Raw genomic sequence first — 26335 nt, 5'->3', positions numbered from 1 at the left:
TATGGCTCATAGAGAATGAATCAGAAGTGCCATTTGGACACTTTTAGCTTTTTTCCTTCTGATTCCAGACTTGTGCACAGGTTCTGGGTTCTCAAGTTCATTGTGGTCTCTGGTTCCTTGATCAAATCCACTGTGCTCAACTGTGGATATTACTGTCCTAGAAATTGGTTTTGTTTTGTGTCCTGTGCCAGAAAGTGAAAACAAGTGGCGGCACAGGATTTAGTGTTGAGAACACATCTGACTGTCTGTCTTCCTGTAACCCCAATTAACCAGACTTTAATAATCACTTGATATGTGTCAGGCACTGCAGTGGACCTAGTGAATATAACTACAAATAGTGTACATTTCCTGCCCCCAAAGAGTTTTGGGGTCAGCAGCAAGGTGGCATTGGAAGGGATGCAAATTTGAAACTGATGAAGTGATAGAAAATGATAGAGATTGGGTGATGTATAGGAAAGTGCTTGGCACTAGCCTGGCCAGTGTGGTTCAGTGGTTGAGCATTGACTCATGAACCAGGAGGACACCTTTCAATTCCCAGGGCACATGCCCAAGTACAGGCAATCCCCTGGAGAAGGTGTGCAGGAGGCAGCTGACAGATGATTCTCTCTCCTCATTGATGTTTCTCTTTCCCTGTCCCTTCCTCTCTGAAATCAATAAAAACATGTTAAAAATAATAAAAATAAAGTGCTTGGCACTAATAGTATTTCTTATATTCCAGTCCTCTTTCTTTACGTACATTACATATTCAGTGTCCTTTATGTAAGTGCCTATACATAGTAGGCACTCTGTAAATGTTGAATGAAAGAATGAATAAATGAATGAATGAATGAATGAGGACAGATTAGACTTAAGACAACCTGAAGCTCTTCTTCAAAGGAAACAAAAATATACTTTATCCAATATAGTTTGAAAGCCTAAAGTAAGAATTTGAGAGACATAAGAATTGACTTAAGTCCTAACTGGTTTGGCTCAGTGGATAGAGCGTCGGCCTGCGGACTGAAGGGTCCCAGGTTCGATTCCGGTCAAGGGCATGTACCTTGGTTGCAGGCACATCCCCAGTAGGGGGTGTGTAGGAGGCAGCTGATTGATGTTTCTAACTCTCTATCTCTCTCCCTTCCTCTCTGTAAAAAATCAATAAAATATATTTTTTTAAAAATCGACTTAAAAGATTGCTAAGACCCAGTTTAGTATTCAGTCTCTAATAGTCTTCCAAGGGATGTGTTTTAAGAAACCATGTTTGTTCTCAGTGACATTAATTTCAAGGGTTTAGGACTAGAACCAAAAAAAATCCTGTCTGCCCTTAATGAACGTTTAAGGATTTTAACCATATTAGCTAAACTCTTTTGTGTTATTGCTTAGAATGATCAGGTCCCTAAATTTATTCCATTATATTACCTTCTTAATCTGTCTCTTTTTCATCAAGTTACCTTTAGCTACAGTGTGTAGATTGGTGTGTGTAGTATACATATAACATAATAACCATGATGAAGTTAAAGGGGAGAGAGCTGTAGGAAGGATGTGTTGATTTCAACATGTGTGTACAGCAAGTCCTTGATTAATGCGGTTTTTGTTATAATATTGATGAGATGCTGTAGGAACTTAACTGTTGTTTATATCAGTTACCCTGAGGTAAAATTGGTTTAATTATACATCATTTCCCTTTAAGTCACAGAAACTATCGATGATGTTAAATGAGAACTTACTGTGTGTGTATGTATGTATATATATATACATATATATATATATACACACACACACATATACACACACATATATATATAGATCTCTAAATATTTACATATGCTTTGGCTTACAGACAGTGAATGATAAATGTGCAGTTGAATAAATGGAAAATTGTACATTCCCATGGGTAACACAGTAATCTCACGGGCATAATGTAGACTACAGAAAATACTGGCCTTGATCACAGTGGGTACATTGCAACATTGTATTATTTTCCCTGCTCATGCCTTTGTTAGGATTCACCTAATCTTAGACTAAGTTTGAGACAAGTGTCCTCAAGAAAAATCTCTCTGTTGAATGGTATAGATTTGGCAATGTCCTTACCCTGGCTGAACAATGTAATTGACCAACATGTAGTTCAGTTTTTCAGTTTTCATATTGTCTGAAAAATGGTCATTGGCCCTTTTTCCTCTGGAAAAAATATATGTGTATTTAGTGGGGAGTGAGGGAGGCTTCATCATATCACATCACATCACATAGATGCTCTCCAAATAGTGATCTTGGAGAGTGAGATTATGACGGAGTTAAATAGTTTTAAGAAAAAAATCATGAGATTCTGAGGTGAGGGAGGAGTGTTATGACTGAAAGTGAAGAAGTGTGGAAACTGTAGAGAGGGCATCAAAGCAGGAACAGCACAGAGGTCCTGACAGACAGAGAGCCATGAAATACCTTTAGGCAAGGGTGCTTGAACCCCAAGGTCAAAGAGGGAAGTTCACCCTTGGATTATGGGGAGAGTAATATTAAACTCAAAGAATCAGGTTAGAGTGAGTGGAAGGAGGTGGGAGGGTTTGGAAGAGAGCCTTTAAGGAAGGTTAATATGAAGAATTTTCGAATTTAATGTTTACCTGAAACTCAGCATATGTTTTGTACTTCTAAGATTCTCTCTCAACTATAGCTGTGCATTGTAACTCTGTGTGTGATCTATATAATAAGCCATAAGAGTGAGAGCAGGGTGCTACATAAGCAAGAAAGGAAATGTGTTTGATCCTTTGGAGATGATCTGTGAAGCAACAATCTTCCCTACTCATAGGTAAAGTTGCAGAAAGTTATCTGAGGCAGCAGTGGTGCAATCCAGCGAGGATAGTCTACTTTAACCTTACTCCCCAACTCCTACTTCTGCACACTCATACACACACACATTATTGTAGCTAGGGAATATTTCTTAAAAGTTAATTACATTACTTTGAGATTCTTACAAAAAATTTCATATGTGGACTATAGTTTTCAATCTTTTCTTTCCTGGTTTGACTAGTTTAAAATTACTAGGCCCTGATCAAACTCTTGTTTCACTTTCTGTTTCTTATCTGAAATGTACTTTCACATTTGGTACTATTAGAGCTCTTATTTTCTGATATGTAGATGCCTATCTTTGCCACGTGTATCATAGTGGAAGCTCTTAATGTGAAAGCAAATAGTCTTTTCTACTTTCCAAAGCATACAGTTTGAAAGAAATATTGAACAGTTGGTTGACTTAGTGTAGCTTTAAAAAAAGTCAGGAGCCCTAGTATAAATTACCTATGTTTAAAAATATTCAGGTTTGCTATAGCTAGTTCTAATGGTACCTTTTTATCTTTTTTATAATATTATAAATAAGTAAGACCTTTCTCTCTCTCTTTTTTTTTAGAAAACTGGTGACTTATATGCTATCAAAGTATTTAATAACATAAGCTTCCTTCGTCCAGTAGATGTTCAAATGAGAGAATTTGAAGTGTTAAAAAAACTCAATCACAAAAATATTGTCAAATTATTTGCTATTGAAGAGGAGGTAAGTATTCAAGTTTTAGTTAATCCTCTATGTTTATTATAGCTGTTATAATTTAGAAGAAATAACCTAGCAATGTTTTATAAACATGTTTGTTTGTTTTTTAAATGGTGCAAATTAGAGTTTATACAATTCAATATTCTATTCTCAAAGATTCTTGAATAGCCCGGCTGAAGTGGCTGAGTTGGTTGAGCATCGTCCCATGTACCAAAAGGTTGCTGGTTCGATTCCCGGTCAGGGTACATACCTGGGTTGCGGGTTCGAAGGCAATTGATTGATGTTTCTCTCTCACACCCATGTTTCTCTCTCCCTTCCTCAGGTGAGGTATCAAAAGATTAATTAAAAAAAATAAATATAAAAATTTAAAAAAAGATTCTTGATTAGCTATAACAATGGAAATGAAGTATCATGGAATCAGAAAAAGTAGTATAAAAAGTAAAAGAGTATAGAATATGGTTACTATATTTACTAAAAGAAAAAAGAAAGAAACTAAGTTAAATTGACATAATTTTAAAAGGAGCAAAGAGAAAGTCAAACAGAAAGGTAGCTTTGTAAAGGAATAAAAATCTTAAGAATCCAGGGATTAATATGTAAAGTCCATTTATAAAAGATAGAATTGATTTTAGGGGGAAACAGTGAAAATAAGGATGTTATTAGGATAATTATCTAGAAATAATGGAAATAGAAATCTCTTTTTTTTTTTAAATATATTTTATTGATTTTTTTATTTTATTGATTTTTTACAGAGAGGAAGGTAGAGAGATAGAGAGTTAGAAACATCGATGAGAGAGAAACATCGATGAGCTGCCTCCTGCACATCTCCTGGGGATGTGCCTGCAACCCAGGTACATGCCCTTGACCGGAATCGAACCTGGGACCCTTCAGTCCGCAGGCCGACGCTCTATTCACTGAGCCAAACCGGTTTCGGCTAGAAATCTATTTTAATCCCTGTAAACATGGGTAGTCAATAAATTCACCTTTTGAAAAACAATTTAGAGGTTTACACTCCTTATAGTCATTTTATTTTTAGTCATTACATCTTAAAAAGTAATTAAAAATGTAAATTATAGTTTTATGCACAGAGATGTTTATTGGTGCCCTGTTTATAATAAAAAATGGTTCAATAGGTTAGAATGTGTGATGGATAGTTACTTGGAGTTAGCTACACTCAGGGCTAAGAACATAGCCTTCCAGATTACCAAACCTGTTCAAGACTTCTGACACCAGCTACCGGGAGTTTGGCAAACTGCACAGTCAGTGAGAACAGTGTCCACAGGACTATGCTCATTCAAACACGAGCTTCATGTTCAGGAGCCCCCAGGACTACCTTCACTTCAGACCAGCTGGCTACATATTCGGGGCTTCCCATGGCTGTCCTCAGATTTGATAATTTGCTGGTGTTGAATGACACAGAACTCAGAAAAGCTCTATACTTACAATTAAAGTTTTATTGTAGCAAAAGAATGCAAATTATAACTAGCCAATGCAAGGGATCCATAGGGTGGAATATGGGAGGGCTTCAGTGTGACTCTTCCTTGTCCTCAGGAACACTTTATTATTTCTTCGAATAGGTTTTCTAATCCTTGTTCATCTTTCTGTTGTTCTGGCACCCCTATTATTCATATGTTGTTTCGTTTCATGTTGTCCCAAAGCTCCCTTAGGCTCTCCTCCTGTCTTTTAGTTTTTTTCTCCAATTGCAGCACAGTTTGGGTGTGTTTTGCTTCCTTGTCTTCTAATTCACTAATTCGGTCCTCCGCTTCTCCTAGTCTACTGTTGATACTTTCAATGGTGTTTTTTATTGCAGCTATATCGCTCTTCATTTCTTCTTGGGACTTAACTTAAGTTGTTGATTTTTTCATCTGTTTCTTCTAGCTTCTTGCATATGGTATTGATTTTTTCCTTCGTCTGGTGCATGTACTCTAGGACCCTTATTCTGAATTCTTTTTCCATCATGTTGCATGCCTCTGTCTCAGCTGCTTTTCTGGCGAGTCCTCCTTTTCTTTCCTTTGGGGGTTTCTTTGTCTACCCATGTTTGATCTCACTGACATATCTAGTTGTTGAGTCGTTCAGTGGCTGCTCCCTGGGTGGCAGTGGCTGCTCCCTGGGTGGCAGTGGCCCCTTGGGCTGTGGTTGCTCCTTGGGCGGTTGTGGTAGCAGCTGCTCCTCCGTTGGTAGCAGGACCTCTAGTGGGTGCTGTTCACAGCTGTGGTGGCTCTTCTGGCTGGTGGAGGGAGGCTTCACACACAGTAACTGTTCCCCAGACAGAGCGTGTGGTGATCAGGAGGCCGCTGTTGCTTGAATCTGCTTTCCGTGGGGGGAAGCAGGTCTCCTCTGAGTTCATGTAGTCGCGCTGCTTGAGAGCTGTTGCCTCTGGGTTAGTAGCCGATCTCTGGATGCGGGTAACACCTACTCAAGATGGCAGGAACACTTTAAATTGACAGGATGCACAGAATATTGCCGGTATTCAAAATTTTAGTTGGAGCTCAATCACATTCTCTCTGCATGGCGACCTTTACTCTCCAGGCCTTCCCAAAGGTTCAGATACTTTAGTCTCTGTTTCCTCTGGAAGTTGAAAAGGATATGCATGACCTAAAACCCCCACCATAAATCACATTGTTAGGCTGTCGTATGGCTAAAGTCCCCAGAGAAACAAAGACAACTTAGAGCAGACAGGACATTCCAGAGGCCTAGTGAGTAGCCAAGGACAAAGGCCAGACCTCTTGGTTAATTCTTTACTACACAGCAATTAAGCAATAATGAAGAAAAAAGATATTTACCAAAGCTTTAATCACCTGGGAACTTACTTATGTGTATTGTTATGTTAGAAAATCAGGACTAAAATACGTATACAGTATGATATTGATATATACAGTATGATATATAAATAGTGTTAGGTAGCTATAATATGATTTGATGCATAGATAAAAGACAAAGAAAATGCATAAAATATTAACATAATTGTCTCTGGATTATAGAATTACGGATATTTTCCAATTTTTCAACAATCAACATATTTATTTAAAAACAAAATTTTTTAAAAATTTATTTCACTCTGATACAGACAACATTTTGACTGTTGCCAGATAAGAAGTGGGGTTGGAGGAATGGCTGAAAAGGTGAAGGGATTAAGAAGTATAAAACGGTAGTTACATAATAGTCATGGGGATGTAAAGTACAGGATAGGGAATATAATTAGTAATATTGTAATAATTATGTATAGTGTCAGGTACTAGATTTATCAGGGTGATCACTTTGTAAGTTATATAAATGTCTAATCATTGAATTGTACACCTAAAATTAATATTATATTGTATGCAAATGGTAATTGAAAAATAAAAAATTATTCAAAAATAAATAAAAAATTTTATCTTATAAACTACTCAATAGTAGAGAAATTTAAAATGTTTTATAAAAGTATTTTGGAGATATGTAGAAAATATTATAAAAGAAAGAAAGGACTTAAACTGAATTTGAAGACTTATTTTTACATTTTCAAGTTTCTGAAATAGCATATATCTTATAACCAATGTGTATATGTAATTAGGTAATATTTATTTTTCTCTACACAGCTGTTATTAAATTGATGTATCTTATAATCAGTGGTACATTAGAATCAAGATTGAAAACAAATAAGCAGCTCAGATAAAAATGAGCAGACTAGAACTTTGCTGCAAGAGGGACTGATCTGCTATTATGCCACTTGTTTGTTTTTAAGGCTAGAACTTCATTATTTGAGTAAAAGTTTTCTTCAGGTGTTTTAAGAGATTTTTTAGAAGAGCTAATGTCCTATATGTACTATTATGTATAAGAAATTAAAGATAACTTTAAAAGAACCATTCTAACATCAGAGCAATGATTTTCTAATTCAGATTTAGCCAGCTTCCACTGTGGCTTGATTGTCTTCAAAAACAAATTCAATTTTTTTTAATATATTTTATTGATTTTTTATAGAGAGGAAGGGAGAGAGATAGAGAGTTAGAAACATCGATGAGAGAGAAACATCGATCAGCTGCCTCCTGCACATCTACTGGGGATGTGCTCGCAACCAAGGTACGTACCCTTGACCGGAATCGAACCTGGGACCTTTCAGTCCGCAGGCCGACGCTCTATCCACTGAGCCAAACCGGTTTCGGCAACAAATTCAATTTTAATAGGAATTTATAAGATGTTAATTCTTATATGTGTACAGTCAACAAATATTTAACAAATCCTAGGTAAAGCAATTTAAAGTGCCTTCATCATTGTAGCAAATCCCACATTTAAATGAAATCAGATTAAGTACTGTCATATAATAAAAACATTTTTTATATTGAGTTTCAATCAGTGATTTATTTTTTGCAGACAACAACAAGACATAAAGTACTTATTATGGAATTTTGTCCATGCGGGAGTTTATACACTGTTTTAGAAGAGCCATCTAATGCCTATGGACTACCAGAGTCTGAATTTTTAATTGTTTTGCGAGATGTGGGTATGTTTGTTTATTTATATGATTTTATGTATATTTGTATATATAATTTGATGACATAATTTTTTTTGCAATCAAAACCATGGACTTTTTTGCCATGCTTTCTTAGATATGACACCAAAGTACCGTACAAAAAGAAAAAAAATAGATAAGTAGGACTTTATCAATATAAAAAACTTCAGTGTTTCAAATGACAACATCAAGTAAGTGAAAAGACAATCCATAGAATGAGAGAAAATATTTGCAAATCTTTAATCTGATAAGGAATTTTTATCCTGACAACTCAACAATAAAAAGTCAAATAATCCAATTTAAAAATGGGCAAAGGATTTGATAGACATTTTTCCAAAGATGATATACAAAAAGGAAACAAGCACATAAAAAGATGCTTGAGATCATTAGTCATTAGGGAAAATTAAAAATAAAAAACCCCCAAATTACCACTTCATGTCCACTAAGATGGCTGAAATCAAAAAGACCACAAAACAAGTGCTGGTGAAGATGTGCAGAAATTGGGACCTTTATATACTGCTGGTGGGATTGTAAATGGCACAGCGATTTGGGAAAACAGTCCAGCAGTTTCTCAAAAGGTTGAACATAGAATTACTATATGACTTAACAGTTCCATGCTAGGTATTTACCTAAAATAATTAAAAACATATCCACACAAAAACTTATTCACCAATATTCATAATAGCCAAAAAATGGAAACAGCCCAAGTATCCACTAATTGATGAATAGGTCAACAAAATGTGGTATATCCATACAATGGAATATTACTTGTTTATAAAAAGAAATGCAGCCCTGCCCAGTATGTCTCATTTGTTTGAAGCGTCGTCCAATACACCAAAAGGTTGTGTGTTTGATTCCCAATTAGAGCATGTGTAGGAGCCAGCCATTTGTCTGTCTGTCACTCTTCCCCCTCCTCCCTCACTTCCTCCTTCCCCCTTCCTCTCTCTGAAATCAATTTTAAAAAAGAAAGAAATGCAGTAGTGATACATGCTTTAATGAGATGCACCTTGAAAAGTTATGCTAATTGAAAGAAGCCAGACACAGAAGGCCACAATATTTATATGATTTTATTTATGTGAAATATCCAGAATAGGCAAATCCATAGAAACAGAAAGCAGATTAGTGGTTGCCAGCGGTTTGAAGGGAGAGCATAGTTGAGGAGTGACTAATGGTTTTGGGATCTCTTTTTAGCATAATGAAATGTTCTGAAATTAATGGTGATTGTTGCACACTTTGTGACTGGCTATATTAAAAGCCACTGAATTGTATACTTTAAAAGGATGAATTTTATGATATGTGAATTTAATCTCAATAAAGCTGTTGTTTTAAAAATATGACAACCAAAAGAAGTAATATCTTGGAAAGAAATGAATCAGTATTTAAGTGGGAAAAACCCAGTGATTAAAAAAAAAAGTATAAAGTTAGTGGGAATTTTTTTTCTTTTAATTGATCTTAGAGGGCGAGGAGGAGAGAGAGAAACAGCAATTGGTTGCCTCCCTCATGAGCCCTGACCAGGGATTGTACCTGCAGCCTTGATATGTTCCTTGAACAGGAATCAAACCCCCCACCTTTTGGTGTACAAGACAATGCTCCAACCAGCTGAGCCACATTGGCCAGGGCTAGTGGGAATTCTTGAACTTGACACTGAAAGCAGTGTGGAAACAACCTTTTAGAATAGGATAAAATAAGAGAGAAACAATTAATATATACTACAGCCTGTTGAATCAAATCGAAGTTATAGATGATTGATGCCTTCCTAAGTATACTGGTGGCCCTGAGTTTTCATAATGAAATGATACCCCAAACTTATGCTCATGTTATATTTGGACATTATCTATCCGCTGTCAAATATTTCAAACTATCACTCAGTGACACTGCTTGTCAGCCAAAACAGCTTACTTTCAGCAATGTAGCCACCTTTACCCTTACAAAAAAAAAAAAAGGAATATGGCCTTCTTAGAAAAGTGTATGAGAAATATATTTTTATGCTACAAGTGTGACACCTTGAGCCTCTTTCTATCACTTTTTTTTACTATTTTATGTAGTGAATCCAATGTACTTTTTTGTGGAATTATTTCTCCGAGATAAATATATGTGAAACTGTAGTTAAAGATTGATCTTTTTTGGGAATCTTTATTCTTTTTGTTTTGTTTTAATTTATTGGGATAGCTGGCTAATAACATTAAATAAGTTTCAGGTAGAAACAAAATATAAGGAAAAAAATTAAAAATAAGTAAGTTTCAGGTACACAATTCTGTAGTACATCATTGTATATTGCTGTGTGCTCACCACCCAATCTAGTCTCCTTTCATCACTATATATTTGACCCTCTTTGCCCTCTTCATCCTCCCCTTACCTCCCTTTCCCTTTGGAAACCACCCTTCTATTAGCTGTGTCTATGAGTTTGTTTTATTTGTTCATTGCTATCTGTTTTATATCCCACATATGCATGAAATCATATGGTTCTTATCCTTTCCACCTCACTTATTTCACTTACAGTACTTTCAGGATCCATCCATGTTGTCACAAATGGCAGTATTTCATCACTTTTTTTTTATGGCTGAGTAATTATCCATTTTATCCTATACTAGAGGCCCGGTGCACAAAAATTTGTGCACTCGGTGGGGGGGATAGGGAGAAGGGTCCCCCAGCCCGGCCTGTGCCCTCTCACAGTCTGGGACCCCTCGGGAGATAATGACCTGCTGGCTTAGGCCTGCTCCCGGGTGGCAGAGGGCAGGCCCAATCCCTAGGTGCAGCCCCTGGTCAGACTCAGAGCAGGGCCGATTGGGGAGTTGGGGCGCCACCCCCTGTCATGCACAGAGCAGGGCGGATTGGGAGGTTGCGATGCCACCCTCAGTCACGCTCAGGGTAGAGCCGATTGGGGGGTTGGGGCACCGCCCCCTGTCACACTCAAGGCAGGGTTGATAGGGAGGTTGCAGTGCCACCCCCTGTCACGCAAAGAGCAGGGCCGATCACGGGGTTGAGCAGCTCCCCCCTGTCACTCACAGAGCAGGGCCCATCATGGGTTTGGGGAGCTCCCCCGTGTCACGCACAGAGCAGGGTCGATCAGGGGGTTGGGGAGCTCCCCCCTGTCACGCACAGAGCAGGGCCGATAAGGGGGTTGAGGAGTTCCCCCCTGTCACTCACAGAGTAGGGCCGATAGGGGAGTTGGGGCACCGCCCCTGTCACACACAGAGCAGGGTCGATCAGGGGGTTGGGGTGCTGCACCCTGTCACACTCAGGGCAGGGCCAATGGAGAGGTTGTGGCTCTCCCCCGTCACACACAGAGCAGGGCCCGTGGCGGGGGGGGGGGGTGCCTTGGGGCGCCGCACCCTGTCACACACAGAGCAGGGCCGATCAGGGGGTTGGGGTGCCACCACTGTCACACTCAGGGCCGGGCCGATGGAGAGGTTATGGCTCTACCCTGTCACACACAGAGCAGGGCCCGTTGGGGGGGGGGGGGGGGGGGGGGGGGGTTGGGGCGCCGCACCCTGTCACACACAGAGCCGCAGGGCGATTAGGGAGTTTGGGCGCTGCCCCCTGTCCCGCTGATCCCGGTGCTGGGAGGCCTCGCAGCTCCACTGATCCTGGTGCCGGGAGGCATATTACCCTTTTACTATATAGAATAGAGGCCTGGTGCATGGGTGGGAGCCGGCTGGTTTGCCCTGAAGGGTGTCCTGGATCAGGGTGGGGGACCCCACTGGGGTGTCTGGCCAGGCTGGCTGAGGGGCTGAGAGCCGTTTTCCAGCTGGCGGGTCCTGAAGCTCCCAACCGCTCCTTCTTTTTTTTTTTCTATTCTGGGCCAGCTTTAGCTCCGAGGCCTCGCTGCTGAAAACATTTATACAATGTTGCGGTCCGCTGGCTGAAACCCAGCTGTATGAAAGCCGGTTTCTGGGGTTTTGTTTAGCTTCTTATTTGCAATATAGTTGCTTAGAGTTGCAGCTGAGAGGCCGGCAGCAGCAGGCGGGGAACGTTGGAGTCCGCAGTCACTGGAGCAAGCAAGCCTCCCTGCTCGCTTCAGTGCATGGCTGCCGGCCGCCATCTTGGCTGACAGTTAATTTGCATAAGGATATGCTGATTAGCCAATGGGAAGGGTAGCGGTCGTACGCTAATTACCATGTTTCTCTTTTATTAGTGTAGATAATAAAAGAGAAACATGGCAATTAGCCGTACATCGCTACCCTTCCCATTGGCTAATTGGTGAGATATGCAAATTAACTGCCAACCAAGATGGCGGCCGGCAGCCATGCACTAAAGCAAACAGGAGGCTTGCTTGCTTCAGTGATGGAGGAAGCCAGGTTCCCCGCCTACCTTGCCAGCCTCTCAGCTGCAACTCTAAGCAACTATGTTGCAAATATAGAAGCTAAACAAAACCCCAGAAACCTGCTTCAGTTAGCCGGGCTTCAGCCAGCCGGACTGCAACATTGTTTCAAATACAGAAGGTAAACAAAGGCTAGAAACCTGCTTTCAGCAGCCGAGGCCTCAGAACTGGAGCCAAGCCTCAGAGCTAAAGCTGGCCCAGAATAAAAAAAAAAAAGGACAGGTTGGGAGCTTCAGTCACCCGCCAGCTTGGAAATGGCCCTCAGCCCCTCACCCAGACTGGCCAGGCACCCCAGTGGGGACCCCCACCCTGAAGGGGGTGTGACCAGCTGCAAACAGCCATCATCCTCTCATCCAGGCTGGCCAGGTACCCCAGTAGGGACCCCCACCCTGATCCAGGACACCCTTCAGGGCAAACCAGCCGGCCCCCACCCGTGCACCAGGCCTCTATCCTATATAGTAAAAGGGTAATATGCCTCCCAGCACCAGGATCAGCAGATCAGCGAGGCCTCCCAGCACCAGGATCAGCGTGACGGGGCAGCGACCAAGCCCCCTGATTGCCCTGCGGCTCTGTGTGTGACAGGGTGCGGCGCCCCAAGACCCCCCCACATGGGCCCTGCTCTGTGTGTGACGGGGTAGAGCCATAACCTCCCCATTGGCCCTGCCCTAAGTGTGAGAGTGGCGGCGCCCCAACCCCCTGATCGGCCCTGCTCTGTGTGTGACAGGGGGCGGTGCCCCAACTCCCCTATTGGCCCTACTCTGTGAGTGACAGGGGGGAGCTCCTCAACCCCCTGATGGGCCCTGCTCTGTGCGTGACAGGGGGGAGCTCCCCAACCCCCTGATGGGCCCTGCTCTGTGTGTGACAGGGGGCAGCACCCCAACCCCCTGATCGGCCCTGCTCTGTGCGTGACAGGAAGTTGGACAACCTCCCTATCGACCCTGCCCTGTGCATGACAGGGGGCGGTGCCCCAACCCTCCAATTGGCCCTACCCTGAGCATGACTAGGGGTGGCATCACAACCTCCCGATCCACCCTGCTCTGTGCATGACAGGGGGCGGCGCCCCAACTCCCCAATCGGCCCTCTTCTGAGCCCGACCAGGGGCTGCACCTAGGGATTGGGCCTGCCCTCTGCCACCCGGGAGCAGGCCTAAGCCAGCAGGTCGTTATCTCCTGAGGGGTCCCAGACTGCGAGAGGGCACAGGCCAGGCTGAGGGACCCCCTCTACCCCCCTCCACCCCCCCCAGTGCACAAATTTTTGTGCACCAGGCCTTTAGTATATATATATAACTGCTTTATTTAATCATCCATTGAGGGACACTTAGGTTGTTTCCATGTCTTAGCTATGGGGAATAATACTATAATGAACATTAGAGGTACATATATATTTATGAAATAAGTGTTTTCAAAATCTGGAGATAGATACTTAGAAGATGGATTGCTGAGTCATATGGTAGCTCTATTCTTAATTTTTTAGGACACTTTACTGTTTTCATAGTAGCTATACTATTTTATATTCCCATGAGCAGTGTGGGAGGATTCTCTTTTCTCCACATCCTTTCCAATACTTGTTATTTCTTGTCTTATTGATGATAGCCATTCTAACAGGTGTGAGGTGGCATGTCATCGTGGTTTGGATTTGCATTTCCCTTATAGGTAGTGAAGTTGAGCATCTTTTCATATATCTGTTGGCCAGCTATGTGTCTTTTTGGGAAAATTATCTGTTTAGGCCTCTGCCCTTTTTTCAATTCCTCACCTGAGGATATGTTTTTATTGATTTCAAAGAGAGGAAGGGAGGGAGAGAGAGAAACATTCATCAGTTGCCTTCTATATATTCCCAGATGGGATCAAACCTGAAACCTAGGTATGTACCCTGATCAGGAATCAAACCTGAAACCCTTTTGATCTATGGGCTGATGCTCCAACCAATTGAGCCACTGGCCAGGGCCTTCTGCCCATTTTTTTAATCAGATTATTTTTTTTTGGTTGTTGAGTTGTGTGAGTTCATTATATATGTTGGATTTTAGCCTCTTATTGGAGGTATTGTTTGCAAATATCTTCTCCCATTCTGTTGGCTGCCTTTTTGTTTTGTTGATGGTTTCTTCTGTGGTGCAGGGAATCTTTATTCTAAAGTTTAGGCAGATTGCCCAGATATATAACCAAAAGTAATTCGGGAAGTCATATGCTTAAGATCATTTTTTTTACATTTTTCTGATGGTACTAAAGGGAGACTGGACTCTTTCTTAAACTGATCCTTATCATTCTAAAGCCTTTTATGACTCAAACAGGAGATACAAAATACTACTACCACCTATTCTTTGACTAAAATGACATGGGACTAACTTACAGAAAAAACTTATATTGAGTGAATATGAATGAATTATATCGATGAATTTGACATGCACAGATATACACATAGACACATACATTATTATTATTACCTTTGTTTTATATTTATTGTTGAAGTGGGTGGAATGAATCATCTTCGAGAAAATGGTATAGTGCACCGTGATATCAAGCCAGGAAATATCATGCGTGTTATAGGGGAAGACGGACAGTCTGTGTACAAACTCACCGATTTTGGTGCAGCTAGAGAATTAGAAGATGATGAGCAGTTTGTTTCTTTGTATGGCACAGAAGAATATTTGGTAAGTCATGCATTACTAATAATGTTATTTAAAGAAGCTGAATATATTGTAAATACGGGTAGTCAACCAATTAACTATACAGTGTGTTTTGTAACTTTCAGGACAAAGATTAAATTTTCTAATCTAATGAATATGGTATGTAATGAGGGAATTAGAGATTTGTTTCTAAGGGTGCTGTCATTTTTCTGTTAAAAATTCTTACAAGTTTTATAACACTCTTAAATTATTTAATTTTACTAATGCTATGGATTTTTAGTAAAAGAAAAGCTATCTGTTCACTCCAGAAGCATCTAGGTGGTAAAGGCTCCCTTTTTTTTGGATCAGAATAGCTAATACAGTACAAGCTTGTTACAATGATATTCCCTGTAGAGCAAAATTCATTATAATTCTGAAGCAGAATAATCTATTCAGGGAAACTAGTTATTGAAAGACAGAGAGGACCATTGTTAGAAACATGTACAAAAAATGAAATGCCTTTGAAAATACCTAATTTGAAAGTGTAGAAAGCTAGAAAAGCTCTGTTTATTTGGGTGTGTTTGTGTGGAGTTGGTAACCGTTTGAACACTTAAGAAAATAGTCTTTTTTGTTCTTTTAAGAAAATATTAAAAGTAAGTACATTTAACACATAATCAGGAAATTTATAGTGTGTAGCTATCACTAATTTTTCATGGCTCTGAGTTTTCTCTCAAAAGTCTTAGAATCTGTGACTTTCTTCCAGTTGGATTCTGCTGTTGTAATTTTGTAACAAGAAAAAAGTCTGCGGCCCTAGCCAGTTTGGCCCAGTGGATAGAGTCCCTGGTTCGATTCCAGTCAAGGGTATATGCCCGGGTTGCAGGCTCAATCCCCAGTGTGGGGCGTGCAAGAAGCAGCCGATCGATGATTCTCTCTCATCATTGATGTTTCTACCTCTTCCTTTCCCTTCCTCTCTGAAATCAATCAAAATATATTTTAAAAAATAAAAAGCTAATAATGTCTACACTTAAAATATTAAATTCCTTTTTAAAAAATATGTTTTTATTGATTTCAGAGAGGAAAGGAGAGGGAGAGAGATTGATCGCCTGCCTCCTGCACGCCCCCTACTGACCAGAATCGAACCTAGGACCTTCAGTCTACAGGCCAATGCTCTATCCACCAAGCCAAACTGGCTAGGACTTAAATTCCTTAAAAAAAAAAAAAAAAAGAATAAAGTCTAACCATGATGGCTCCACAGTACAGATGGAAAAGTTAGCCTTTGATAAGAGCAGTTCCATTGTAACTGGAAAGTAGATGTAGAGTATAGGCACAGATTCAGGTAGGTTGGTATTTGGTAAAAGGTATAAAGGAGAATTCGTCCTCTGATTACTTCCATTTCCTCGTTGACGTATGCAATGAGGTCATGAAAATTGAGAGTCAAATGAGGTGGTGTTGGAAGTTTGAGCAAAGGAAGACTTGAAACAGACTTTCAGAGAGAAATTATTAGGAAAATATAGTAAAATTTCTAAGCATTATTGAATACCTATTTTTTGTGTACTGTATTACCATAGAACACAAGTTAGTTTTGTTTTTCTTTTTTTTTTTTAAAGCATCCTGATATGTATGAGAGAGCAGTGCTAAGAAAAGATCATCAGAAGAAATATGGAGCAACAGTTGATCTTTGGAGCATTGGGGTAACTTTTTACCATGCAGCTACTGGGTCACTGCCATTTAGGCCATTTGAAGGGCCACGTAGGAATAAGGAAGTGATGTAAGTGATTTCTCCATCTAAATTTTTAAAACCATTTTTAAAATGTATCTTTATATTATTTTGTGTCATCAAATATTAGAGGTGTATGCTAAGGAAAATTTAGCCATCATTTCTGGACTTTACTAGTAAGCTATTTGCAGCCTTACAAAAATTTATAGGCATAATTTTTCATATTGTCTTTAAATATCTTATATACAATAGACTATAAATGACATCCAGTCAATTATTAAAATATAATGCTTCTTGGATTTTCTTTTAGTACATTGTTTATTTACTTCTTTTTATGCACTTATTCGTGTTTTTCCTTCATATAACTGAAAAAATAGTAATCTGTGGAGTACTAGAATCATTACCAGATCTAAAAGAAATACAGTTCCTACCCTGAACTGATTTGATTTCTTTTTCCATTTCAAAAATATTAATGTAACATTAATTTTTTTTCTAGTGTTGCGGTTTCAGTCCAAAGATTGCATACATTTTAAAGAAATATCAACATACATTATACATTTATGTACTGCCATAATTATTAGGAAATCATTACTGTGTATAAAATTACTCTTGTAAACCAAATAGTGGAGGAAAGAAAGATAAATTTCTAGATGTGAAATCTGTATTTTACAATTTTTTCATACATTGGCTAACATCTTTTTATTTTAAAATGAATTAGTAAATGACATTGCTTCATGAGAAACAGCCAAACCATTCACACATATAAAACTGAGGTGAAAACTGTTTAATTTAGCAACTGATTTGGGACAGTAACTCACTGTGCCCTTGTCTGGAATTGAACCTGGACCCTTCAGTCCACAGGCTGACGCTCTATCCACTGAGCCAAAGCAGCTAGGACTGATGCTGTCTTTTATAAGCAAACATGACTTCATAATTACAACTGTAAAAGTATAACCTTTTACTTCATCTCATCTGAAAAATTTGAAGGAAAGGCATTTTTCCTTTGATTGGTTTAGGAAGTAAAACCAATTCAGCTGATACAATGACTTTTGCTAAAACCTGGGTATCTAAATGTTTTCCAGCAAAGACAACATACATATTCGTAGGAAGAAGACATCTATTGCTATCCTGATGACTTTGGTATAGCATCATCTTGAGCCTGTGTTACAGCAGTGCCCTTTTTAAATAAAATCTCTTCATTAATGAAGGCTGAGAGTCCGTTTGTGTTTTATTATTAAACATAAATTGTGCCTAACAGTTAATCATGCTTTTATTGTCAGAGATAGGTTTTAAAGAAATATCAACATTTCTTGCTGCCCCAAAAATGGATTAAATAAAACTGTGGCACTCCCTAATAAAGGAAAAGTAAAACTCATAAGTAATTGGGAATACCTGATAATTTTTTCTGACTACCATGTGGATAGATATAGTGCTAGAAGAATTTATTTCTTTATTTGTAAAGTATTCAACTTTTTAGCAACACTCACGCTAGAAAAATGTTCAGAGGTACTTGAAGTAGTAATAATGACTCTACTAGTGAATGATGCATCTATGTCACATTATAGCATATTGGTCCCTTTGTATCTCATTTACATGTTATAAATGTGTTTATTTATGGAGCTTACCATAATTCATTAAGCTCTTTCAAGAATTTGTAAGCGGATTCCCTTAAGAATTCTACCATTTATTGTATTTCTTTCTCTTTTCTTGCATTAATCTCACATATCTCTACTTACTTGTCCACAATCAGATCCTTCTTATGTGAATGCAACTTATTTTTCACATTCATTTCCTTCTTTCCTGAAAAATCTCTTAAGACAGAAATCCTGACTGTGTCTGCTGAGGAAGCAGCAAGCAGTCCAAATTAGTTGTGTTAGCTCTACTTTAAAAAAAAAAAATGTTTGTTATTGATTTGAGAGAGAGAAAAGGAGAGGGAGAAAGAGAGAGAAACATGGATCTGTTGCCTCCTGTATGCACCCTGACCAGAGAGCAAACCTGCAACCTGGGACATCCAGCTCTTTCTTCAGATCATCTTTATTTTTATCACCTTCATCAAGAATCAAATTAAATTTTGACTTTTAGCCCGGCCAGTGGGGCTTAATCTCTCGTGGGGGGTGTGCAGGAGGCAACCAATCAATATTTCTCTCTCATCAGTATTTTTATCTCTTTCCCTCCCCCTGCCTCTCTCTAAAATCAATAAATATATTTTTTAAAAAGACATAAAAATTTAAATTTGACTTTTAATTTTTGTATACACACATATTCCTATCTGTGTATGCAAAGAATCTTTCGGATACTGTGCTATGTATAGTTCTATCTTTTTTTTTTAAATATATTTTACTGATTTTTTACAGAGAGGAAGGGAGAGGGATAGAGAGTTAGAAACATCGATGAGAGAGAAACATCGATCAGCTGCCTCCTGCACACCTCCTACTGGGATGTGCCTGCAACCAAGGTACATGCCCTTGACCGGGATCGGACCTGGAACCTTTCAGTCCGCAGGCCGACGCTCTATCCACTGAGCCAAACCAGTTACAGCCTATCTTTTTTTTTTAAGAATGCTGTTGTTCGTTCTGCAGGAATTTCATAGTCCAAATGACTGTGTTTGGGGCTAATATGGTGACCTAGAAACATTCTGTAACATAACTTTTTTTGTTTGCTCAATTTTTTCAGATGGAAAAATTAATATTTTTGTTGTGAACATCAAGATACTGTTACATGGCATTCTGAGATCCCAAATGAAAATTAGTTATGGCATATCTAAAATAATCGTACAACCACTATTCTACTTCAGTCAGACAGATTTAAAGTATTTTGATTGTTTTATGGATCCTGTGAACTCAATCACAAAATTTCGTCTAGTAGCTCATTATAGGTGCAACTGAGGGAAATACTATTGCAAAGCCCATTGATAGGCTGTGCAATAATGAACTGCTTATTTTATTCTGCTTTTATTCCTCTCTAGGTATAAAATAATTACTGGAAAGCCTTCTGGTGCAATATCTGGAGTACAGAAAGCAGAAAATGGACCAATCGACTGGAGTGGAGACATGCCCCTTTCTTGTAGTCTTTCTCAGTGAGTATAACTCCTGTTTTGCAGTTTGGTGTTTAGAATATTAATTAACTAAAATCACAAATACTTGAGTGTAATTTATTGTTGTTTGTTTTATTAGATGTTATTAAAGCATATGCTTTGATTTGTGATTTTTGTCTTTGTGGTGATATAAAAATTAATTACTAGTATAATGTATAAATAATTTTACCAGACCTCTTTGAGGACATAGGACATACATTTTGTAGGTTGCCTGGAATTCTGTGCAATGTGGGGAACCAGGTTAAGACCTCGGTGTCTTTTATACTGACTTCCATATTGGCCGACCACAAATAGTGGTATATAGATCAGAGTAACTAGAATTCTAAAAAACAGGCACTTCTAAAACAAGAAGTTTAATATATCCTCATTTTTAAGGAGTATTCATATTACTCAAAAGGTGAGAAGTAAGAGTTTTCAACTTCCATCATTTCAAAAGTTCAAATGGGTTTAATTTAGCAGCAGAACTAAAAATATATATATTCTCAGATATGAATCCTGTTACCACAAAGAAAGATTTAAAGTAAAATAAGTTAAAAGTAGATGCCCTGGCCAGTTTGAGTCAGTGGTAAGAGCATGGCCTGTGGACGGAAGGATCACATACCTTGTTTGTGGGCTGCATTCCAGTCGGGGCACATGCAGGAGGCAGCCAATCGATGTGTCTCTCTCACATCAGTGTTTCTCTCTCTGTGTCTCTCCTCTTCCCTTCCATTCTCTCTAAAAATGAATGGAAAAGATATCCTCAGGTAAGGATTAACAAAACAAAACAAAAAAGTAGAGAATAAATTATTTTAGGTTTTACTCTGGAAATAAAGCCGAAACACTTACCAATATGTAGAATTTGTGATTAATGAATTAACTGCCATTTTTTCTGAGTGTGATAATTGTATACTACACAAGTGAACACACACTTACAGGTCATGATTTACTGACCTATTATAATTTCTTTTTGTATGACTTTTAACATATAAATATGTATATTTATATAGCACAAACTAAAAAAATATTACCTCTCATTTTATGTATTGATTTCTGTGAAAACTCATTTAAACCAACAGTTTCATTGCCAAAATCCTTTCTGAAAACCACTGTTTTGACAGTTTTATTGCATTGTTTTTAAGTTTCCAAAATAAAATTATGTCATGCAGCTAGAATTACCAAGAGAAATTCATTTTATTGGAGAGAAGAAATTTAATATTATAATAATGACTTGTGTTAAATTTTGATTTATAAAATACTCATTTTTGTAAACTCAGGCAAAACACAAAATTTAAAGTGGTCAGGAAATGAATATTTTCTATGTAATAATTGTATTGCTGAAATCCAGAATCAATAATTTGACAATCTACACTGTGGATTGCATATTTTAGGAGGATAACAGGACTTATCTATCAAATCAGTCTTTAGCACCAAGTTATACATTCTTTAATAAAAATTGCTTAGGTACCAGAAAGCATATGATCTTTTTTTTTTTGGTTAATCCTCACCTGAGGATATTTTCCATTGATTTTTTAGAGAAAGTGAAAGGGAGGGGGAGAAGTAGAGGGAGACACATCGATTGGTTGCCTCCCACATGCACCCAGACTGGGCCGAGGTACATGTATCCAACCTACAACCGAGGTACATGCCTTTGACTGGAATTGAACCCACAACCCTTCAGTCCACAGGCCGACACTCTATTCACTGAATCAAACTGGCTAGGGCTTTTTTTTTCTTTAAATATATTTTTATTGATGTTTTTAGAAAGATAGGACTAGATAGAAACATTGATCAGCTGCCTCCTGCATGCCCCCTCCTGAAGCCTGCCACCTGGATATATACCCTGTCAGAATTGAAACAGTGACCTCTTTGTTCATGGGTCAAGGCTCAACTACTGAGCCACACCAGTCAGACAATCTCTTTTCTTTTAATAGTAAGGATATTAAGTATTACTAATTAGCAATGAAAACAATACCAAAAATGTAATGACTGAAAAAATAGATAACCTAGCCGATTTGTTCAGTGGTTAGAGCATCAGCCCGTGGACTGAAGTATTAGGGTTAGATTCTAATCAAGGGCATGTCCCTTGGTTGCAGGCTCGATCCCACACACACAGCCTCCCTCTCTGCCCTCCAGGGGGCACATGCAGGAGACAACCAATGGATATGTCTCATATCGATGTTTCTTTTCTCCCTCCCTCCCTGCTACCCTTCCACTCTCTACAAAAATCAATGGAAAAAAATATTCTCAGGTGAGGATGAACTAAGGATAAAATAAGCATTCCTTTAAAAGAAAAGATAACCATCTCTTTCTTATCCTATATAATAAAGAGCTAATATGCAAATAGTCATAATGGCTCAGACACTCAACACTGGGGGGAGAGGAATGGGGACCAGCCAAGCACAAATGAGCTCGCGAGAGAGGAATGGGGACCAGCCAGGCTGCGGCCAGGGAGAGGGGCAAGCCACACGCCCCATGGTCCCAAGTGCCAGTGCCTGCAGCTGCGGCCTGGGAGAGGAATAAGCCGCCCGCTCTGCGGTCCCGGGCGCCTGTGGCTGCATCCCGGGCAAAGCTGCCTGCCCATGGTCCCCTGTGGCTATGGCCGGACTGGGCAAAGCCGGCCTAGATCCTGGGTGCCTGCAGCCAGCCAGAGGGAGGGAAGCCTGGGTCCCGGGTGCCTGCGACCAGCCGGAGGAGGGAAGCCTGGGTCCCAGGCAAGGCAGAAGCAGTTGGGAGTGATCAGGCCAGCAGGGGAGCAGTTAGGGGTGATCAGGCCAGTAGGGGAGTAGTTAGGAGCCATCAGGCAGGCAGGCAGAGGTGGTTAGGGGCGATCAGGCAGACAGGCAGGCGAGCAGTTAGGAGCCAGTGGTCCCAGATTGTGATAGGCAATCGGACATCCCCCAAGGGGTCCCAGATTGGAGAGGGTGCAGGCCGAGCTGAGGGATAACCGCCCCCCCCCCCCCCTGCACAAATTTCGTGCACCGGTCCTCTAGTATTTATTAGTCAAGATTGAATAGCAAGTGGGAAAAACCTAATTCAACTGGTTTAAGTGGAAAGAAAATAGATTGACTTTGTAATTAAAAGTTCACATGTGTATGTGACTCAAAGCTCAGCTAAATCCTCAGACTCAGGCTATATCAAGACTTGGTCCCTTCAAATCACTCAGATCTGCTTTTACCTGCTTTCTCCTTCCCTTCAGTAGGCTCTTTCCTGAGAGCCACAGGAAGGCTGCTCACATTCCCAGACTCACATTCTCACAGGTTTGAAAACTCGGTGGGGGAAAAAGATTTTCTTTCCCAGTAGTTTTAGCAAAGATTTTTGGAATTGATTCACATTTAACTAACTTATATGCTACCACCTGACCACCTCCAACTAATCATAACCAAACCTGGCTTTTATACCCATCTATGCACAGGGATTAGAGTTAGAGAGTAGAGAGGTGTAGATTCTCTTACGAAAGGAGGGAATATACATATCTGTTAGGCAAAAATTTAAAATGTCCACTACATATTTTGAAAATTGTTCAGATAAGGAATTCTTTCAAGGCCTGTTACATACTCAAGAATATATTTTTAAGACTACTTGAAATTCCATAATTGAGCATCTGTTTGAGCATATTTTATAATTTAGAAAAAGAATAAAGTCCTTTATTAGTCAAAAGTTATTCGTAATTGAATGGGCACTAATTGATTACTAGATGATTATAGTAATTTTACTGCCTAAATAAGTGCCAATGTAAGAAACTAATTTGAGCAAACTGATCACATATGCTGAGGAGCAGGATCTCAGAAGCTCTGGAGAATGGCAGCTTTCCAGCTTATTTTATATACTAGAATCAAAGGAGACCTCAGGAAGGTGCATGAAATCCATTGGTGATAGATTAAGGAAGCAGGAGAAAGCATAGCAGAGCAATCTCTAGGATTGGATAAAAGACAAAATGGAGAAACACATACTTCCTTTAAACAGGATATTTAATAGTTAACATTCACAGCATGTAGAGATGGTATGCAGGGAACAAAATAACAATGAAGGGGTCTGGTCCTCTGGTGTCCGCGGTAGTGGCTTCAAGAGTAGGAAAATAAAATTACTCTGACATTTCAAAGGTATGTCATCCTAGATGCATAAGAACAATACACAGAACTCACGGTAAAGTTAACTTTTGCTAGGGAAGCTATAGGCCTGGATGTGACTACCCGCTATGATTTTCCCAATGAGAAGTTAGTGGTCAGGCCATCCTGTGTGGTTATTTCTCTTGATCCCTGAGCCTGCCAGGCCTGCCATGTGCCCCCACTGAGCTTGTCAGCTTTATTGTATAACCCCTTTTTCATTCACAGAAGTATACTATAAAAGGCATATAAATTCAGCCTAAACAATTATATATTGCAGTGCCATATTAAAAGGACATTAAAAAATAAAGGATGCCAGGCCATTGTGACTCAATGGTTGACCAAGATGTCACTGGTTCGATTCCCCATCAGGGCACATGCCCGGGTTTCAGGCTTGATCTCTACCAGGGGGAGTGCAGGAGACACCCAATCCATGTTGATGTATCTCATGGATGTTTCTATCTCCCTTCCCTTCTCCTCTCTCTCTTTCTCTCTCTCTTTCTCTCTCTCTTTCTCTCTCTCTTTCTCTCTCTCTTTCTCTCTCTCTCTCTGTCTCCCCTAAAAAATAAATAAATAAATAAAAAATAAAGGACATTAAAAACCCTGAAATTAAACAATTATCTTAGCCTCATGATCACCTGATTGATTTCACCTAGATGGTTTTGTATATACAGTGTTAGAATGTGTTTGGAAAAGTGAGGAAGCTTGGGAATGAGAGAATCAAAGAAAATAACCAGTAAAAGATAAATTAACATAAAAATACCATAATCCCTGATTTATTGACAAGTAATATTAAACTAAGGTTACCTGGCTTTTTGAAAAGTTGGAAGATTTTTTAAAACTTTGATCTAATCTAATAACAATTCCTTTGATTTGGTAGTAAATATTATGACTTTGTACCTAGATAAAATACACATTCATTCTTCAAATTTTTTTTAATACTATTTTAGGGGTCTTCAAGTTCTACTTACCCCTGTTCTTGCAAACATCCTTGAGGCTGATCAGGAAAAATGTTGGGGTTTTGACCAGTTTTTTGCAGAAACTAGTGATATACTTCACCGGATGATAATTCATGTTTTCTCGCTACAACAAATGACAGCTCATAAGATTTATATTCATAGCTATAATACGTAAGTACCTCTTTATGTTTTCTTCCTAGATGATAATGTTATATAATAATTATCTTCATAAATTAGGAGAGAAAATAGAAAAGATACCTCAGGCACCCACTTCCCACTTAGAGAATAACGTTTAAGTGCTTAGTATACATATGCTCACCCAAGCCTGAGCCAAATCTTAGCAAAGGCTTGTGGGGGAGACACATCATAACATTGCTGCTGAAACGTTTCTTTGATTTCATGAATCTGTTTAGGGAGAATCTAGCTTTTTCCCAAAAACATTTTGAAAATACCTGGTTTTATTAATTGAGTTAATAAATACTATGTAGTGATGTTATAAGTACTATTCTCAGTTCTTTATATATTTAAGTCACTTAGTCCTCACAACAAATCTGTGAGGTGGGTCCTATTGTTCCCATTTTACACATGAGGAAACCTAGCACAGAGGAGAAACTGAAAGTAATTCAGCAAATAATTGGAATAACTGGAATTCTAACTCAGTCTGATTTCAGAGCCATTGCTCTTAACTCTGCTATGTTGGCTCCCCATCTTCTTCTTCTACACTAATAAAAGAGAAACATGGTAATTAGCGTACGACCGCTACCCTTTTCATTGGCTAATCAGTGAGTATATGCAAATTAACTGACAACCAAGATGGCGGCTGCTGCCGGCCTCTGACCTGGCAGTTTGAAACATTGTAACAAATATAGAAGCTAAACAAAACCCCAGAAACCAGCTTTCAGCCGCCTGGATCTCAGAGCTGGAGTTATACATTGTTTTGATTATAGAACGCAAATAAACCAGATACCTGCTCTCAGCAGCGGAAGCCTCAGAGCTAGAGCCAGAGCTAAAGCTGGCCCAGAATAAAAAAAAAAGGAAAAAAGGAGCGGTTGGGAGCTTCAGTCAATCGCCAGCCTGAAAGCAGCCCTCAGCCCCTCACCCAGACTGGCCAGGCACCCCAGTGGGGACCCCCACCCTGAAGGATGTGTGACCAGCTGCAAACAGCCATCATCCCCTCATCCAGGCTGGCCAGGCACCCCAGTGGGGACCCCCACCCTGATCCAGGACACCCTTCAGGGCAAACCAGCCGGCCCCCAGGCCTCTATCCTATATAGTAAAAGGGTAATATGCCTCCCAGCACCGGGATCAGCGGAGCCGCGAGGCCTCCTGGCACCGGATCAGCGTAACAGGGGGCAGCACCCAAACCCCCTGATCGCCCTGCAACTCTGTGTGTGACAGGGTGTAGCATCCCAACCCCCTGATCGGCCCTGCTCTGTGTGTAACAGGGTGTGGCGCCCCAACCCGCCCCCCCCCACAGGCCCTGCTCTGTGTGTGACGGGGTAGAGCCATAACCTCCCCATCGGCCCTGCCCTGGGTGTGACAGTGGCGGCGCCCCAACCCCCTGATCGACCCTGCTCT

The 26335-nt window shown here is 39.8% G+C and overlaps 1 protein-coding gene across 1 annotated transcript in view; it reads left to right on the top strand.

Annotated features, from left to right (window-relative positions):
- The window catches only part of TBK1 (TANK binding kinase 1), a 49392-nt gene that overhangs the window by 4276 nt on the left and 18781 nt on the right, over nt 1–26335 (top strand). The window contains exons 3-8 of the mRNA XM_070409803.1: nt 3368–3508; nt 7847–7976; nt 14769–14950; nt 16513–16673; nt 19588–19698; nt 24749–24928. Coding sequence (XP_070265904.1) covers nt 3368–3508; nt 7847–7976; nt 14769–14950; nt 16513–16673; nt 19588–19698; nt 24749–24928 — 905 coding nt within the window. The remainder of the gene's footprint in view (nt 1–3367; nt 3509–7846; nt 7977–14768; nt 14951–16512; nt 16674–19587; nt 19699–24748; nt 24929–26335) is intronic.

This window comes from Myotis yumanensis, unplaced genomic scaffold (assembly GCF_028538775.1).
Source record: "Myotis yumanensis isolate MYYU_CA2020_CCGP unplaced genomic scaffold, mMyoYum1.0.hap1 SCAF_3, whole genome shotgun sequence".
Classification (NCBI taxonomy): domain Eukaryota; kingdom Metazoa; phylum Chordata; class Mammalia; order Chiroptera; family Vespertilionidae; genus Myotis; species Myotis yumanensis.
Note: the sequence above shows the minus strand (reverse complement) of the source record. Positions and strands in the feature narration are given on the sequence as shown.